The 18,612-nt window shown below is 38.8% G+C and overlaps 1 protein-coding gene across 1 annotated transcript in view; it reads left to right on the forward strand.

Annotated features, from left to right (window-relative positions):
• vps37d (VPS37D subunit of ESCRT-I) overlaps positions 1-17,286 on the forward strand; it is a 46,112-nt gene extending 28,826 nt beyond the window's left edge. The window contains exons 3-4 of the mRNA XM_028031586.1: positions 4,785-4,867; positions 11,897-17,286. Of these exons, the coding sequence (XP_027887387.1) occupies positions 4,785-4,867; positions 11,897-12,430 (617 nt within the window). The 3' untranslated portion in view covers positions 12,431-17,286. The remainder of the gene's footprint in view (positions 1-4,784; positions 4,868-11,896) is intronic.
• Positions 17,287-18,612: the final 1,326 nt, after the last annotated feature.

Below are 18,612 nucleotides of genomic sequence, written 5' to 3' on the forward strand. Positions count from 1 at the left end.
TTCCATTTGCATGATTGTTTTGTTTTTCTCATTTCTCTCTCTTTTTTTCCTATCAAAGACTGAATGATAAAAGTCTCCAGTCTGGTGCTTTGGACTCCACTAACAGCTTTTTTGATGGACAATTTTGTTTAGAGACTTCATAATTCATTTTATTTGTTGCTTCTGTTGTTTTGTTTATTTCTTTATTTATTTATTGATAGTCTATTCGATATGTAGAGTATTTTCACTGGACACTGATCCAGAACTGCACAGCATTCTGGGATATGTAGACTTTAGCCGCTCAAACTCTCACGGCCAGCTAAGCTCACCAGCTGGGTGGCTTCAACTAACTAACTCACTCTTTGGTTACCTAGCAACTCACTCTTGTTGCCTAGGAACAATCTGTTGAGTAAATTGGGCAGCAGCAGTTTCAGGTTTGTCCACTTTGCCTCGTAACTGTTTAAAAATAAAAACAATTATGTGAAAACTGCGGTTAAAACAGGAACAGTTATGCCACCAGTTTAGCAGTATTTCAGATATTTAAAACAAAAAAACTAATCAATAAATACTGATATTGACAATTATTGATGTAGTAGGCCAGCCTCACTATATATTAAGCGCGAAAAAATGTCGCTGTGGAAAAAAAATGGGAGGGACTGATTGATGTAATTTGAGACTATAAGAACTACTTTGATTTGATTGATAAAATAATATTTAAGTAAACAACTGTTATTTTGTTCTATTTGTACGTTTCTCTAGAGTCTAGAGGGCCACATAAAAAGCTATGGCGGGCTGGATTTGGCCCCCGGACCTCGAGTTTGACACACGTCTCTCATCTCGTAGGGCTGTAATTCGTTATGTGACAGAGAGCAGAGCGTGCCGTTTGTTCAGTCTAAAACCTTTTTAAACTCATTTATCTCCCCTGAAGACTCGGGGAAATGATCCGACTGTCGAGGATGAGATTCAGAGATGACATCTTATTGAAAACGGATTGCCAGCATGCATTACTGTGCTCTGTCTGGATGGTGGAGATTTCCCTGAGGGGATCGGAGTTATTAGAGTCATTACTGTGACCTTTATTTGCCCCGCGGCCTCCACTGAACTCGGCGTGACTCGTCGGCTGTCACATCGTCTCTTCGAGGGACAAGACACACTTTGCAGTCAGACGGGTCAAGCCTGTTCAGAGTGATTACCGACCGCGATCCACGGGAGGTGGAGGCACGCTGCGAGTGTGACAGGAAGCTGCCCTGCAAACATATTCATCAGACAGGCTGTGGCCTTTTATTCTCCCATCTGATGGACTAAAGTTCCAACTGCAGCTGTAGGAATGAGACTTTATTTTTAGTTTTAGGGTAAACATGAAAATGTTCAACTGCCAGAGCTTGGAAATAAATTCTGGAGCAGAATCTCGTTTAAATGAGAAAACTTTCTTTTAATGAGATTAAAACACTCACTATCGAGATTTGTCTCATTAAAACCAAAATATTTTTTAAACAAAGGTCGTGATAGAAAAGCCACAACAGCTCTTGGGATTTTTAGATGTCGTCTAGAACAGTGGTCCCCAACCTTTTCAGTACCGCGGACCGGTCGAGACTTTGCATATTTGCTGCGGACCGGGGGTGGTGGTGGTGGTGGTGCGCGTCGAGACGACCAACACCGATGCTGTTGCTGCTGTTTCTAACTCATTCTGCTGCTTGTGGGCTCAATGTTGGCGCACAAGACGTAACCCACAGAATCCGGTTAAAGGATTTTCAAAATAAAAGATCCTCCAGACTCAATACATTAAACGGAAGTATTTAATTATTTCTTGCGCGGCCCGGTACCAATTGGTCCACGGACCGGTACCGGTCTGCAGCCCGGGGGTTGGGGACCACTGGTCTAGAAGAAGAAAGTTTTTTGTTATAATGAAATCTAAAACTTTTTTTTTTAACTACAATTTCTTGATTTGCATCTTATTAACATGACAAACTTTACATTACAGAACTTGTTTTAATGACATGCAAAGAGTTCAATTTAATAAGTAAATTTCTTGTTTAAATAAGCTTGTTTTGCATTTTATTATGAGAAACATTCTCGATTTAAGATTTATATCATTAAAACATTTCTTGTAAAAATGAAGATATTATTCTTTCCTTCCCTTTCTTATTTTGTTCCTTGTATCCTTCCTTCCTTTTTATCCAACATCATTTGTCATGTCTTTACATTCTTCTGAATGTTTTCCCTCTTTCCTCTTTTTGTCCTTCCTTCTTTTCTAAATTGTCTTTCATTATTTCCTTTCATGCTTTCTTTGATTCCTACTTCTTTTCAAACATGTTAAGATCATTGTGATACAAAACAAAATGTGTCTTTTCCATTCCTTGTTCATGTGTGTTATTTTATACTGCTATCATGTTCGAAATAAATGCATAAATAAAATATAAATTCCTTAAATGTCTTTCTTTTCCTTCCCTCTTTCCTTCTGTCCTACCTCATTTCTTGTCATATTTCTTTACTTTCTATGGAATGTCTTCTCTATTTCCTCATTTATGCTCTTCCTTATTTCCTTTCTTTTGTCCTTCCTATTTTGTGTCCTTTATTCTTTCTTCTTTCATTCCTTCCTTGTGCCCTTCCTGCCTTTCCTTCCTTCTTTCCTTCAATCCTATCTAATTTATTTTCAAATCTTACTTTCTAGTGCATGTCTTCCCTCTGTCTTTCTTCATTTTCTTCCTTGCGTCCTTCCTTGGTTTCCTGCTGTTTCTAATTTTCCAGACTACAGATGTAAAGTTTGCAGAAATGTCTGCTCTAAATTATTAAATTTTCAACTCTGTTCTAAAGGGTAGTAAAGATCTGAGAACGGGAGAAGTTTAAAATCTTGATTTTAGTGATTCCTTTTCTTTCGTCCCTCTTTACCTTACAGTATTTAGTTTAGCAGCCGTCACCCTGTTCATCCTTTTCCTCTAACATCTGCGTGTGAAGCTCAAACGGTTTCTGTTTAAAGTAATTCCTCTGCTTGTTTGCTCCCTGCTGAGATCTTTGAGCGTTTCGCTGAAAGCAGGTCAGTCCAGGTCCGGGGGGAACCCGTCCGTTTTCATCTGCCAGCACACTTTCCGGTCCGGTTTATTGGATCCGCTTTGACCCTCTGTGTTCACACCACTCATGTCATAAATAGGTCACTCTAATTACCAGTTTCCGAGTCAACACATTTATATAAAGGAGGTTTTTATCGAAGCTAACGCTCGGTTCCTCCGGTCCACCTACGGTTCTGTGGTTCCGGATGATTTCACCCAGACGGTTTATCATCTCACTGCCAAGCTCTGTAATCCCCAGAAATGCTAAACATGCTAATCTTTTCCACGTCTGCCTTCCAAACCACAAGACGTAAACAAATTATCACACATTCACTCACCTTCGGTTCTCTCAGCCGGATTAGTCATTTAGTCCGTAAAGTTCTGACTTGTGTGCAGGAGAAGCTACTTTAGATCTTAGTGCAGCGAGCCGGGTGGTCTTTGAGGGGAAAACCTCATAGATGTGCATGTTTGATTTATTTATTTAGGTTCACAGGGATAATTAAAGTTAAATCGCTTTGCTTAAAGAGCCAAATCATACTAGGAATAGTTTTAATCAAGTTAACTGCAGGGTCTGTAATTAGTTTATCACATTTTAATCAACAAAATAAGAAGGATAGGGTGCTTGAAATCCTTGAATTTAAATTAGGCGTTTTCAAGGTTCATTTCTGTATAAAGTCCTTGAAAGTGATTGATATTCAAACTGCATAATTTGATAATAAAGTCAATCTATCATTTGATTAAAAGCTTAAATTTGGAAACGTTATTTACAGTAGAAACCTGATATTTTCAGACACATTTTTTTCTCGCTCTCTGAAGTTAAAGCAGACTAAACTTTTCTCATTTTGGTTTAGTTTGACCACAATTATTTCTATTTGCAAATGCCAGAAAGCTTAAAACATTACTTGAGATTTTTTTTGTAGCTTTCTCTCATGTTTATGCAAATATGTATATGCCATATTATGTGCAGGACTTTGCAACATTTGTTTAAAAGAAAGTGCTCTACAAATAAAGTATTTTTACTACCTGCCTTTGTATTTATAAATATTTTTCTTTAAACAAACAGTGTGTAAAGTAATAGATATAACAGAAAGGCAGCCGGATCAGATAGGTTTATACTTCTGCCTGCCTCCTTTTCAAACAAATAGTTATCTAAATATATATCATTTTATTTGAACTGTGTGTGTAAATATGCCTGAAAAAGCTAAACTTCTCTTGCAGTTTGGTGAGGAGTCAGACTCACAGCTCCGCTTTTTTGTTGAAATCCTTTGATACAAAGAGGAACTACATCCCTCATGTATTTGTTTAAGGCTCTCCCTCTTTCTTATTGTATTGACAAGGCCGTGAATAATTCAAACCTGTTACATAACGGTGTGACGACACGTGTGTGTGTGGGGGTGTAGGGGCGTGTGGGCGTGTGTGTTGGCGTGCTCAGAAATATGTTAAAAATGATGTAATTAGGTTTGGATTTGTGTTTCTTACATTGGAGTAAATACAAGTGACCTAAAGTGGCGAGGAAAGACAAGACTTTAACCGGTTTAAGTAAAAGCCTCATAAACGGTGATTCGCTGTTTTTTCCCACGTTTGTTGAGGCCATAAACTGCCCACCGCCTCACCATTGCATACCAGGAAGGTTCTCTGTGATCTGGAAAATAATTCTCTACGCTGCGGTTTGTTGGTTTCTGGATTTCTCCTCCAGCTAGCGGTGAAGTCATACTTGATGGCTCCGCATGCATCAGTGATGTCTCCCTGTCGTTGCAGAGGCTCGCGGGCCGAGGCGCAGCCTGCAGACGGCGCAGAACCTCCTGCAAGAGGAGGTGGCACGTGCTGAAGAACACTCCGAGGTAAGAACAACGCAGCTCTGCCTTTTCTCTAAAATTCCTCCTGGAAATTCAAAGCAGAGCTTCACTACTCTGGCAGCAGTGTTGCTGGGGGCTTTTATTTTGAAATAAATAAATAAATCTGCAGGCTGGCTCTGAGCAAGCCCACCCACTTCAATGCAATCTGCTGTGTGAAGCCGCTAGGCATGCTATACATACACCCAGCCTACGTCAGCAGCAGCAGCCAGTGGACTGTTAACATCCTGTTTGCTCCCCTTAAGGCTTCATCTATTGACAAACAATACGATGCTTCTCTAACTAAAACTAAATAAGCCACAGAGCTTAATCTGAACCAGATGGTCTGAATTTGGTGTATGAAGCTGCTGTCAATAAAAAATGCTTCACAGTCTTTGTGTTTTTAAACATATTCAATGCAGATTTGGGTGAAAATTTCCGACTTTGTCTTTGTGTGACTGAAGAGAAAAATGAGAGCAAATTGGGTTTTATTTAGGGCTGCAACTACCAATTATTTTATTAATTGATAATTCTGACGATTATGCTGATTTGAAAAAGGCATGTTCTGCCCATTTTTCAGTCAACCACTTAAATCTTTTTATATAATATTAAAAATACACTAAAATGCAAATAAACAAATTAGTTATTTTCTCATAAGAAAATAAACATTTTACTGCCTAAAATGCAACAACATGGTATTCCTGTAGAGAACCCTTGATCTAGGGATGTACTGACTTAAGAAAAGAAAAAGGGCCAATAATGATATCCGATATTAATGCTGTTGTGGCCAACAACCAATATTTCCTGATATGATTTATCTTTTGTACATTTCTTTAGTCTTTTAACTACTTAGTTAGTTAACTACTTAGTTCAATAGTTTTTCATAACAAAATCATTGAAACTCTTAATATTTCCATTTAAATAAATATATTGTGTATCTATATATATGTGTGTGTGTGTGTATATATATATATATATATATATATATATACAGGTATATACATACAGTATATATAGATAGATATACTGTATATGTATATACAGTATTTACTGTACATTCCAATTGTTAGTTTTTTAAGGTTCAGTTTTAAATCCAAGTACATGAAAATCTGGCACTATATAAACTAAAAGCTTAAAGCGGTTGAACTATTACAACCATATAATTTTGGAAACAATGAATTCAACAAATTAAAGAGGTTTAATAAGTAATAAAAAAAGCTGAGCTAGATTTTGAGCTCAATGTTTATTTTTTACCAGCTTGAGGTTAGCAAGGTCACTGTTGCTAGGCGACAGTAGGGCAGGAATAAATCTGAAGGCTGGACCTCATTTCTGGTCCTTCAAAGAATGTGTCTGAATTTGGACGCACCTCTACCCACTCCACAAAAAGGGAAAAACAAAAGAACATGATCTTCATAAGCCATGAAGTAGCTAAAAGAAAGGAGCTTCTCATCCATATTTATAGTCACAATAATATTCAAAACGTTTAAACCTTAAAAATTGAGTTTATTTGTTGTCAGAACATCAATATTGCAGAGCAGGGAATGAAAATCAGTCAGTATTTGTTGGTTCAATTTCTCTTTGTGTCAGACAATAAGCTGAGCTGCTTTGAAGCTGAAGTCTGAAATAGAAATCTGCTCCTTCATGATTAAAACATCTGAAGACCTGAGAGCAAGAGAAGCCTGATCCTGAGAACTCGCTGGTGTGTTTCTGAAATAGTTTTACCAGGCGACATTGATGCTTTCACAGGTGTCTAAAAAAATACAAACAGCTGGGAGTTAAAGCTGCCACAGGGCTGCCTGCAGGCCTCCCGTCACTGAGCCACGCTGATTCTCCTTCATGCATGCACCGACACGACCGGGGTGAGCTCACAACACAAGCAGCTGTAGATTCAGACCTGGTGTCTCAAAGTCTGTGCAGTAAATGATTCAAACTGTAAACCCCAGATTACTGTGTTTTTAAATGAAGTTTGGATCGATGACTGAAAGGCTGCTGCACATTAATGTCACAGTTAGTCGCAGAGTCACAACTTTGGAGTTCAGCTGGAGATAAAACATCAATAAGTAACAGTTTATTATATATGTGCTAAAAGTTCTCAATGTTGTCAGCGTAATTGATCGACAAAATAAAAAATTGGATACTTCATGCACAAAATGTCTTCGATTTAATCTTTGTGATTAGAATTAGGGCTAAAACAATTAATCGTAATGGATCAATTATTGAAATAATCATCAACTAATTTAGTTATTTATTAATTAATTGGAGTATGCTGACTCAAAAAAGGTCAGTTGCTGAAAGAATCACCAGTAGTAATTAAGCCCAAACTGTTCAACACGAAAAGCATTTTGCACTTAAAATGATAAAAATTTCTTTGTCTGTAAATATTTTCTATCCAAAACTCCTCAAGTGGCAGTTTCAGATTCATCTGGTTCAAATTCTGTAAAAAATACATCTTTATTAAACACCTTTTGCTATCTAATTATTAATCTGAATTAATCCAACTCCTGTCTGTTTGTCTGGAAAGTCTGATTCATTTGGGGAGATGTGAATGCGTAGTCAAACTCAAACTCTGGAACACTTACAAACTTTGGTCTCGACTCGGTTGAAATGAACTCCAGTGAGCAGAGCATTCTGGGTAAATACAACCAAAGCATAGTCTAGCGCTTGTTGGGTGAAATGGTTTAGTCTTTTACTAAAGACAAAAAATAAATTGTACACTGGCTAAAATCCGATGCCATTTTTATTCACATTTGGTTTTGTGTTGTTCCTTCAATGGTTCTTGTTGCAGCGCCCCCACAGGTGAGGAGGAAAACAGGTTTCTGAAAGGGTTTGGTTTGTTCGACAGTGAAGTTTGAAAAAGAACCACAGCAGCTGAAAATGTAACAAATCAGGCGTGGACAGCTCTTCCCTGGTTCAGGGCTGTAATAAAAACATAACACCTTGGTTTGGGTTTTGGTCTTAAATTGAGATCTTTGTGGATACGATTTGAATAAGATCTGATAAGAACATTATTTTATTTTTTCCATTTTTTTTCTCCGAAGAGTTTTTGCGGCGCTAGTGGCTCGTATTTTTTCCACAGTAGTGTGGAAAAAATACGAGCCACTAGTAGGCAGCCATGAAGGAGGGAAGACATGCGGCAAAGGTCGTCGGGACTGGGAGTCGAACCCCCGACTTCCGCGTCGAGGACTAAGCCCTCCAAACGTGGAGGCGTGCTAACCCCTGCGCCACCACAGCACGCCCGATAAGAACATTATTAATCTTAAGTTATTAAAAAAGACTCAAAATGAATGGTTTTACTTTGAACAATTTCTGGTTTTTGGAGCGGAAATCGGATTTAGTCAAGTCCCTCAGCCTCAAATCAAACCTAAACAAAGTAGCTTATGACTCACATGTAACGTCGTCTGTTCCTTTTTAATTAAAGAACCAAATGCAAGTGTGTTGGCGTTGCTGAAATACCCACAATACTTTGCTTACCTGCTGGCCACCATGTTGCAGAGCTTATTTACAGAAGAAATCTGCCGCTGCTGTTGCAGACATGCATTGATCCACAGAGCCCGCCACCCCCACCTCACATGGCTGCGATCAATAGTTTCATGACTGACTCATCGAACGAGCCGCTCACTGATTGATTAAGCAGCAGCAGCATTCAGAAAGCCTCAGCATGAATATATCAGTAAATATCCGACACAAGGTGGCTGCTTTAATTCCCATTTTTTATCTTATTAATCACAAGTTTTAAGAAGAGATGGTTTATGATTATTGCATGGAACAGATGAAAGGCTCTCTCCTCTGTGTTTAATCAGAGCTTCAGAGTTAGTGTTCCTGAATCAATACAATCAGGCCTCTCTGCTGTCTCACTATCAGCTTGAATCTAAATCGTCTCAGATTGAGACCTTAGAGGGCAAAAAGATTTAAGTTTTCATGGTTGACGGCTATCCTTACAGCCTTTCCGAGTCATTTTATGGTGAAGGGTGAAGGGCTTAGTGAAATCGGGTCCAGACAGTTAAGGTTTCGGGCCAAAAACCCCCTTCTTCTGTTGCCCTGAGTCTCAGGTACCAACATGAACAAACAAATCTGATGGAGGAGTCGAGAACTTGATGTATTCTTCCGTCGTCCTATAAATCAAATCTGTCAGCCTGTAGGTCGTCTGAGAGTTGGTTTGTTTTTTAATGAGGTGAAGTGAGGAAACACAGCTGAAGGGTTTGGGGTGTTTTTTTAACTGTTCCTGGGAAATATTTTGTCAAATCTTTGTTTCCTGTCAGACTCACACAAACATAAAAACACATGAAAACAGAGCATCTCAGAGTGTTGTTGATGTTGTGGTCGTCTAAACCATAAATAAATGGTGAAATAGTGAAAAAAAGATTTTTCACTTTACAACCACAAACTGTTTCACTGGGACTTTGTGTAATAGACATAAAATTAAGTCCATCGATTTTGCCATTTTGGATTTTTTTATTCTTCCATTTGGGGTTCTACTGCTTCTAAAAACAGCTCATCGACAGGCATTGTGCCATTACCTAGCAACCCCAATGCATCCTGCAGCCTGTTTGGTTTGATGGTTTTACTGCTGTATGCATGCACTATACAATGGCTGCGGGAAAAGACAAGTGTTTTGTTTTTGACTTATCATCCAGGAACCACTTGCTGAATTCTTGTTGGTTGTGCAGGAGACTCTACTGATGCTTTTCAAAGATGTACGGTTATATAAGTTTGCATTTGTTTGCAGCCATTTTCACCTGTGAGTGTAAACGGTGTGTTGGCATGTCCAGCAGCAGATTATGTGAATTTAATCTGCTGAGGCCCTAAAAATAGCTTTAATAAGCTAAAAGAATAAAGCTAAAATAGCTTATTCTGAAAGTAGTTCAAAATAGGCAGGACTGATCAGACTAAAATCTCATTATCCAAGATTGATTTTGCGCAAAAATCGTAATGAAACGAACATGAACAATAGGATTGCTGTATATCTACAGCCAATAGAGCAATCCTAATCTCTTCAATAAAGTGTAATGGGTCACCTTTAAAGATGTTTGTCTGATTCTGGGTTGAGTAAATAAACTAATAAACAATGGCGTGTTTTTTTGTTGTTTTTTTTATGAAGTATAACAGTTCAACCTTCAAGACATCTTTTCAAAATCATTTTTGATTTTCTGCTCTGATAATTTCACCTGAAATAAAACCCAGATGATGATTAAACTCTCCATGTTTTCTACTGGGTCAGAACTCAACATCTGCCTCCTGTATTTATATCTGGTTTTCCTGCTCCGGACTCATCTGTCGAATAAACAGACAAAACCTTCTGACTTGGTTTGTAGTGACAAGGTTCGGTTTGCTTTGTTTTTTCTTTATGGGAAAAAAACCAAACCACCAATAAAATTTACAAGTTAAACTCTTAACTCCAGATTTTGGGGCCAGAGTCAGGAATATTTTACAGGTTTTTCTGGAATCTGGATTAGATATAATTATCTGCTGTTCAAAGCCTAAAATACTTCAATCAAACCTCAACTGAACAATTCAAGACTGAATTGCCACAACAGTGTTTGATATTTTTAATTTTACGATTGGTATTTTAACTATTAATGTGAGCAACAATCATGAAAAAGACTAAAAAAAAAACCCAGACTTTTAAAAACTTTAATATATTTCATTCCTTTTCATCTGTGAAAAGAAATAAAATCCTAAACTTGTTCTAAATAGGAACTGAAACATGCTTCTGTTGTTTCACAGTTAATGATCTCATCTCAGACCAGAAGCACTCAGCTGTTGTTTTCTCACCAGTATTATTTATAAGACTGTTTGCATTAATAATGAGGCGAATGCTGGGATCTATGGGAGATAAACTGTCTGTCTGCACGTTGGTTGTCCACAGAAAGTCAGAATACATCATAGAGAAGATTGACCATTTACCTGAAGAGATGTTTTTGATGGTTCTGTATCAATAAAAAACTGAAAGCTCAGCTCTAATTTTAGGAAGCTATTATATTTATCGGTATTGATTGGGACAACAGATGAACCCTCCTAAATCACCATCTGGTCAGCTGGGAAAACAACTCCCACTGGGACGACCCCATGGTCTCTAACCATCTGCACAGGACCTTACCCTTTAAATAGCAGACCTACAGGAAGTACCGCCCCCACACCCAGCCCCAGGTGTTCAGCCACTTCAGTGTGGGTAGGTGGTCATTCAAGTAATACAAAGTAATACACCAGGAAATTAAGTCTGGCTCACAAGAGAACCTTAATAAATTACAAAACATTAAAATGTATTTCTGTGCAAAGATTAACATCCTAAACAATTTAATAAGCAAAAAAATAATATTTAAAGGTGACCTATTATGGACTACCCAAAACATGCTCATCACATTTTAAAAAAAAAATCAAAATCATTCTTAGATAATGCAATTTTAGTCTGGTTCATTCATCCTATTTTGAGCTGTTTTAGGGGCTCTTTAGGACACTTAAAACCCAAGTAAGCTGCTGCTGGCCACACCCCCAACTTAATGTTTACACTCACACGTGAAAATGGCTGCAAACAAATGCGCAATTATATGACCAAAATCTTTGAAAAGCAGAAGCGGAGCCTCGTGCACCACTAACATGAATGCAGTAAGATGTTTCTGGATGGTAAGTCAACAACAGAATACTTGTCTTTTCCAGCAGCCATTGTACAGCTATAAAATCAGCTGACCAAAACTGCTGGAACTTTGCTTGGGTTGCTAGGTAACAAGGCTGGGCTTGATTGGGTTTGCTAGGTAACGTTGCACTGTGGCTTTACAAATCGGAGGTTTTCGAAATGGCTCATTTTCGGGCACCAAAAAACATTAATTTATTGCCAAAAAATGGCTGGGTCGTTTTTGGGGTTTTTTTAGGTGCTTTTGTAGCAGGAGAGACTCAAATGGAAGTAAAAACTAATTGATTTATTGTTTATTGACGGGCCTATGTCTAGAGCAATGTTGATGCTTCATATCAAGCACCTAACTTCAAAATACTCAACTGGCCAAGTTGTCTGACTATGGTCTGTTTGTCTGTCCTGCTTCCCAGGAGCTGCTGGAGAAGTTCATGGAGGGCAACGTGAGTCTGGATGAGTTCCTGGATTCGTTCCAGAGCTCCAGGAAGATCTACCACATCCGCCGGGCTCAAACAGAGAAGATCCAGGAGGCCGTTCAAGCCAGGAAGCAGCCCAATAAAAGCAAGAGACCCGAGGAGAGTCGGGTCCCAGAGGCGAAGAAGGATTCCGAGCCGCAGCAGGAGCCTCAGCGGCCCAACGGCTTTGTGGCACAGGGGCCGCTCCGAGTGTTCCAGGTCCGATACGGCTTGACACCGGCCATCCTTGTCCCCCATTACCCTGTTTCCCCCCCTGCCTCTGCACCGAGCCATCAAAACCCTGCCTCTGAACCCCCAGTGGGCCAGACCCACATCTTGAGCCCCAGCAGCCCGATCCCAGGACACGGCCAGCCAGTCGGCCTCCGGGTCATAGGCCAGCTGCCGGGCGGCTGGCCCGCTAACGGGCGGCCGGTCCGGGTGCAGCAGCTCTACAGACCCAACCCGCAGCAGCCCGAGCCGCCATACCGATAAGCTCCAGCAGGGGGCAGTATAGAGACAGTTAGAGAGGTCTTCCAACCCCTGGAGCCAAGCGGCGGCTGTCACAGTCACCCAGGCAGGCAGGCAGGACCGAGGTCCGACGTTTTTGTTGTCCTCCATGGCAGGAAAGCAAGAACAGAAAGGTAGTGAGGCGGCAGACAGGAGAACCGGGGATGGGCTGGGAAAACGGCTCAGGTTCAACTCTGGTGAGCTAATCTCCTCCAAAACATCCACTAATCTGCTTTTATTACTTCATAAAACCAAAACAGGAACAGCTGCTGTGTGCTGGTTTGAACCTTTCTGGGTCCCTCAACATTTTCTACATAGTTTATGCAAAAAAAAAAAAAAATTTCTTAAGGAATTTGTATTTTCTTTTATATAGTTTTTAAAATAAATGGAGCAATCTGCAGCCATTAACCATTTTTGTGCCCTTCTGAATCTTTGGTTATATCAGCTCCTGGGCCAGACTTTAAAAAAATCCAGCCTTCTTCAAATTAAACAAAATTTTTGTGAAATCATCGAAGGCTAACAAAATTATAATGACACAAACAAAAACTTCTGCTGCACAAACGTAGCATACATAGTTGATTGACACCATATTTCAAATGATTTTGTAAATGTGGACCATCTGGTTGACCTTTGAACTCCGAAGATATTTATGTCTTTAAAATGATAGTGGCACAAATGTAAATTTGACACCATTTTTGTTTAATTTTTCTGTTGCTCTTTGCCACATTGTTATTTTTAAACAATGTGGCAATGTGGTTTCAGAAAGGTTCTCATCCAGATGAATCTGCCCAAATCATTGTTTTAAACATGCCAAACCCATAGGGGGCAGTGTAGCGCGCAGCTAAATCCTGTGAGCCAATCGGATTTCTTCAAAAGAACCATAACTTCCTGTTAGAAACTAAGCATCGTGCCCGGAGGTTCGATTGTCTCTACAGATATATAGGCTCAACTACTTTTAAATATCGTATTGGAATATTAAGTTATTAAAACATAAAATGATGCAGATTGGGAATTGTGTCAAAGTAGGTACGTGGATTAATTGGTGCATTATTTGTTGCAGACTGCGATGTGCAGGACCGTAAATCTGTTTCCCAATGTACACACAAGCACAAAAACTGAGTTTTCTCAAATTTGATCGGAGTTTTAATAAATAAATGGAGTTTTTGCGTGGATGAAAGGGCAAAGCGAATAAAAATTTCAGTCTATGGACACAAGATTTTCTATTTGCATATTTTTATCACTTAAACTGAAATTTTGGTGATTAGAAAGTCTGAAAACGTGTGAATATTATGTAGTTAAAGACTGCAGTGTATAATGGCACTAAACAAAATGGTGAGGAACAAAAATGAAGGGATAAGAGAGACAACACTGCTGCTATCGAAGCCCATCCCCATGGAGAACAACATGTTTTTAATGGTTAATTCAAATTATTTTCTAATATATTTTGTATTTTACAACAATGAAAATATGAATATGAAAGCACAGAGCAAAGTCAGATGTTGGAAGAAGAGGAGAAAGGATCTTATTGTTAGTTCATACAGCTTGAAACAAAGAGAAGCTCATCCAGCTGAACGATGACGTCAGTAAAGAGGCGTTGGACATAAAGTCCTGTTGTTTTCCGTTTAAAACAGAGACCTTCATGCTTGGAGTCGTTCCCAGGATAGGGAACGCTGCGGGAAGTTGGAAGGAATGCGGCTGCAGACTCGTCTCTTTCAGCCTTTCTGCTGCGACTTCATTAGCGCGGCTCGTCGGCGGGCGGCTTATTTATTCATGTAAATCCAGATTTTTACGTCCGACTTCAAAGCTCCTTGTTTACCGAATGAGGAGCCGCTTCCGCCTTTCCAAGGAAGCCACCGTTTTTATTCCTGAGCCGCAAAGTGCGAATGTCACCGCTTCCCCGCCGCCTGTCCTGCAGAAATTTACAAAAGAAAGCAGTTTGGCTCTGTTCTTCAACATCAGTTTGTTCATCACTCATCGGTATCTCATAAGTGCATGCTTACAACAGCTTGTTCAAGTACATGAAAATGCCTTCAAAAAGCCAGCGCCCAGTCGCATAATAAACAGGGAGAAGATTTAATTTGACTTTCTCTTCTAATTTGAAAAAGATCCTTTAAATGCGGGGAAAAGTGAAGTGACTGGTTGTTTTTGTGTTTAACTCTTCAAAACAAGGAATGAATTTTTCTGTTTAGTAGCTTTTCAGTCCCTGAGCTTAATGTGCTTTTATTAGGATTGAACCAATTTTCTTAATTTTGGGAGACCAGCACTTGACTGATACTTCCTTATGAAAAGGTCTTATTGTTGCTAAAAAAAAATCTGAATTGTCAGGTCTGGTTTTTTCAGTTGAACTTCAAAAATATTATGTTGATCCCAAATGGAAATTAAATGTTGTAACTCATTAATTTGAAGACTTATTGTAGATGGTGATGGCTGTTGGCAGAAAGATCTCTTGCAGCCGTCTGTATTACAGTGCGTTTGAAGGAGCCTCTGACTGAAGACGCTGTTTTCTCAACAGCCTCATGAAGAGAAGGGTGAGGCCTGTCCATAGTTTTCTTCGTTTTGTGAAGAATCATTCATTGAGATCTCAGAATTTGAAAATGTGAATTTTTTTAAAAATTATGCAAACATCTACATTTTTGAATGGAAACATTTTAAAGATCATTGATCAAACAGAAAACTGCAATCAGTGCATCCCTAGTTTTCATGAAAATGATGCGTTCTCAGAGGCGAAGTTGTAGCTAAAAGTTGGCTCGTGTTTGTCTTTACAGCTAAAGAAAGGTTAACCTAAAAAATATCCTTTAATTTCAAACTAAATGCTGATGATTTCTACCCAGAATGATGAAGATCCTCCTGCTAGTTTCTGTTGAACAAAAAAGCGATGACTCTCACGCTTCCCCCCCTCCTCGGCTCATTTTGACTGAGAACCCAAGTGGCTTTTCTATTTTAGGCTTGTCTTTGTTTTGTCTGCTTTGTTGACAACAAATTGGTTTGTTTTGAGGAAAAAAACACAATAGAGTTCAACAACAACCTACGGAAAATCTGACAGGACAAGAAAACAGATTGGGAGGTGAAGAACATTCAGCCTTTATGTTGCCTTTACAGATTTAGTTTTGTTGTTTGTATTATTTAGTCAATTGAAATGCAAACGAGAGCTAAAACTACAGCCCCGTTTGTCATAAAGTATGAGAAAAGCTGCAGGAAAAGAATTTTCCTCTTTGTTTAGGATTAAAAAAATAAAGATAAAATTTAGCAAAAAGAGGATATATTTTGTTTTCCTGCAGGATGGAAAATGATGTAATAAAAAAAAAAAAAAAACCCAAAACAGATTCCAACCTAATGACAAGAAAAGCAGACCTAAAAGCATATTACTGGTAATTTTAGTGTAACTTTTTGTGGAAATTAAATGCAAATATCGTAGAAAAAACTGTTAAAAACCGACATTTGTGATATCTATATTTAAAACACTAGCTAGTTACTTTTATGTCTTACCCAAAGTCATTAAGAAGCCACAGTTTTCAGAAACCTGATTTAGGGTAATTAATCTTCAATGGTCCTAAACCCAAAAGAACATGTTCTATACTGCATAAACAAAGTCTTACAAAGTATTTGGGTCTGGTTTCTAGTGCAAATATCTTAATACAGTTGAAATTCGACTAAAATAACTTTTATGCAATTTTTTTTGTCAATAATTCATTAATATTGATTGAAAAAAGTGTTAGTTCTACTGGCAGAAATGAAATGATCTGCCAGGAACTATTTACTTAAAAAAAAAAGGTCTATATCTTTCTGAAAAGTTACTTGTAATTATGTTCGTTTTACTTCAAGTGTACTGAGATATTTGTACTGGAAACTAGACTAAAATACTTTGTGTACTTCTTGTTACGTTGGGCTTTGATGCGACTGGGCTCTGGCTTCAAACATGCTGCGCCCACTCAGGTTCTTATAGGGAAACAAAAACGGCTTCATAAGTTGTAGTTGTGGCGATGAACTCAAGTCAGACTAAAAAGATCAGTGAAACCAAATCACCGTCGACTTTCTACTGTCGCTGCGAGATTTTACTAAAGAGGTTTTAGGAGTTTTGTTGTTTCTCAGTCCTGATTTCTGTTTTTCTTGGCGTGTCGTAGTGACGTGTGAAACTGGTGGTTCATGTCAGCCTGGACATGTGTGAAAACTCGAATATTGATGTGAAGTGCTTGTTTTTTTCTTTTGTTGTTTTTGGGTTTTTTTGTCCAGTCTGTACCTAAGGTGTGTTTTCTAAAGAGAGCTCGTCCCAGCAGCCTTCTTCTTGTTAAAAAAACCAAGAGCCAGACGTTGGCCAGCTTTAAACGCCACGCAGGAATCTGACGCGGAGCCGCCGCAGGCGCTCGTCAAAGCTGATCAGCGGCGCAGCGTGTAAGGCTGAGCTAATAATATCCCAGTTAGCTGATGCTTGTCGCTACGTTGGAGCGTGCGACACATTCAAAACACGATGAAGCTCGTCGGCTCGTCGTCGGCTGTTTGATGTGATCATGGAAGCAGCAGCAGCAGGTAAATAACTCGGTTTTATCTGCCAGCAGAAAACATAATTATCCTTAAAATGCTGTGGTTGAGCTTTCTGCTGCAGTGACTGCTACTTTCCAACCCAAAACCAGGAGGCTAAATTATCTAATTTGATATTTTCCAGTACCAAAACCAAAATGTGGAGACACTAACTGCATCCAGAAAGTGAAGCAGTTTGATATCGGAGAGAGCTGGATGGACTCTGGATGCAAATACACAAAATAAATAAATCTCAATACCTACATTTGAATGTAGGTTAGTCGTGAATTAAAATTGAAATCTTTAATTTTAATTAAACATTTAAAGAACGAAGGCTTTCTTTATTTCTTTGATAAAAATAAAGAAAGCCTTTATTTCTGTTAAGGTGATTTTTCACTTACACGTAATAAAAACAGGGTATTTAATATTCAAATTTACTTTAGACCAATAAAAAATTAATTTTTAAAACAGAAATGTAGCCTTAATGAAAAGGTTAGTCTTTGCTTAAAGGTTATTTTCAGAATGTACTTTAAATCTCACAAACAATACTCACCGGGACGTATTTATTAATTTACTGAATATCATTACTACTTTAGCGTATTTGGTCCATTCATTTTTCTTTTTAATGAAGTTTGAAAGGTAAAAAAAAAAAGGTGCTTCCCTCTTTTTACTGAGGGATTTTGAAATAAAAAATAATTCTGGTAATGCTAAATTAAAACAAGAACGTTTAATGCGATGTCAGTACATATGTGGATTTTTCAAAAACCTCCTGATTGTTGAGTCACACTACGCTGTTACCTAGCAACCCAAGCTGAGCTCCAGTCAGCTGGTTTGACCGTTGTTGTGCGCTGGAAAAGATAAGTGCTCTGCAGTTGACTTGCCATCCAGAAACCACTTGCTGCATTCTTGTTGATTGTGTAGCAGGCTCCACTTCCGCTTTTCAAAAATGTACAGTTGTATAATTGAGCCTCTGTTTGTAGCCATTTTCACGTGTGAGTGCAAACGTTGAGTTTTGTGGCCAGCAGCACATTATTTGGATTTAAAGTGACAAACAGCTTATTCTGAAAGGAGGCAGGACTGAGCAGACTGAAATCTCATTCTATAAGAATGTTTTGTTGCAAAAAGAGTAATGATGTTCAGGCCGTAGACCTGTCCTTACCTGTTCAAGGAAGCATAATAGGTCACCTTTAAGAGTTTTGCACTATGCATTCAGAACTAGAGTCTCGCTACTGCACAAGTCCAGATTTATAGTGGTAATAAATGTCGAGCAGGAGCAATAAAATCTTCACTTGTCTTCCTGTGAGCAGGTGTGTGGCTGTTTTACATCAGTGGTCCTGATGGGAGGGTAAATTATGACCACTCTGAGATCTCTCCATCTGTCAGTGAGGAGACTCTCGCTCATTAAACGCTCTGAGAGACAACTAGAAACCAGGCCGCCCACTGAAATATTTATACCCAGCACATTAGGCCATACTGTACTGAGACGTAAACATGATGCCCATCGCTGCTGGCAGCTGAAGCGGTCGCTCTGAACACACAGATGTTTCCAAACGGGTGCGTGGACGCGGAAAAGTAAAGTTTCCGTCATTCAGACTTTAAAATTTTGGCGTTAAAAAAAAGTTGAAATGTTTTTTACGTCTGAATTTAGCTCG

The sequence above is a fragment of the Xiphophorus couchianus genome, chromosome 11 (assembly GCF_001444195.1).
Source record: "Xiphophorus couchianus chromosome 11, X_couchianus-1.0, whole genome shotgun sequence".
Taxonomy (NCBI): Eukaryota; Metazoa; Chordata; class Actinopteri; order Cyprinodontiformes; family Poeciliidae; genus Xiphophorus; species Xiphophorus couchianus.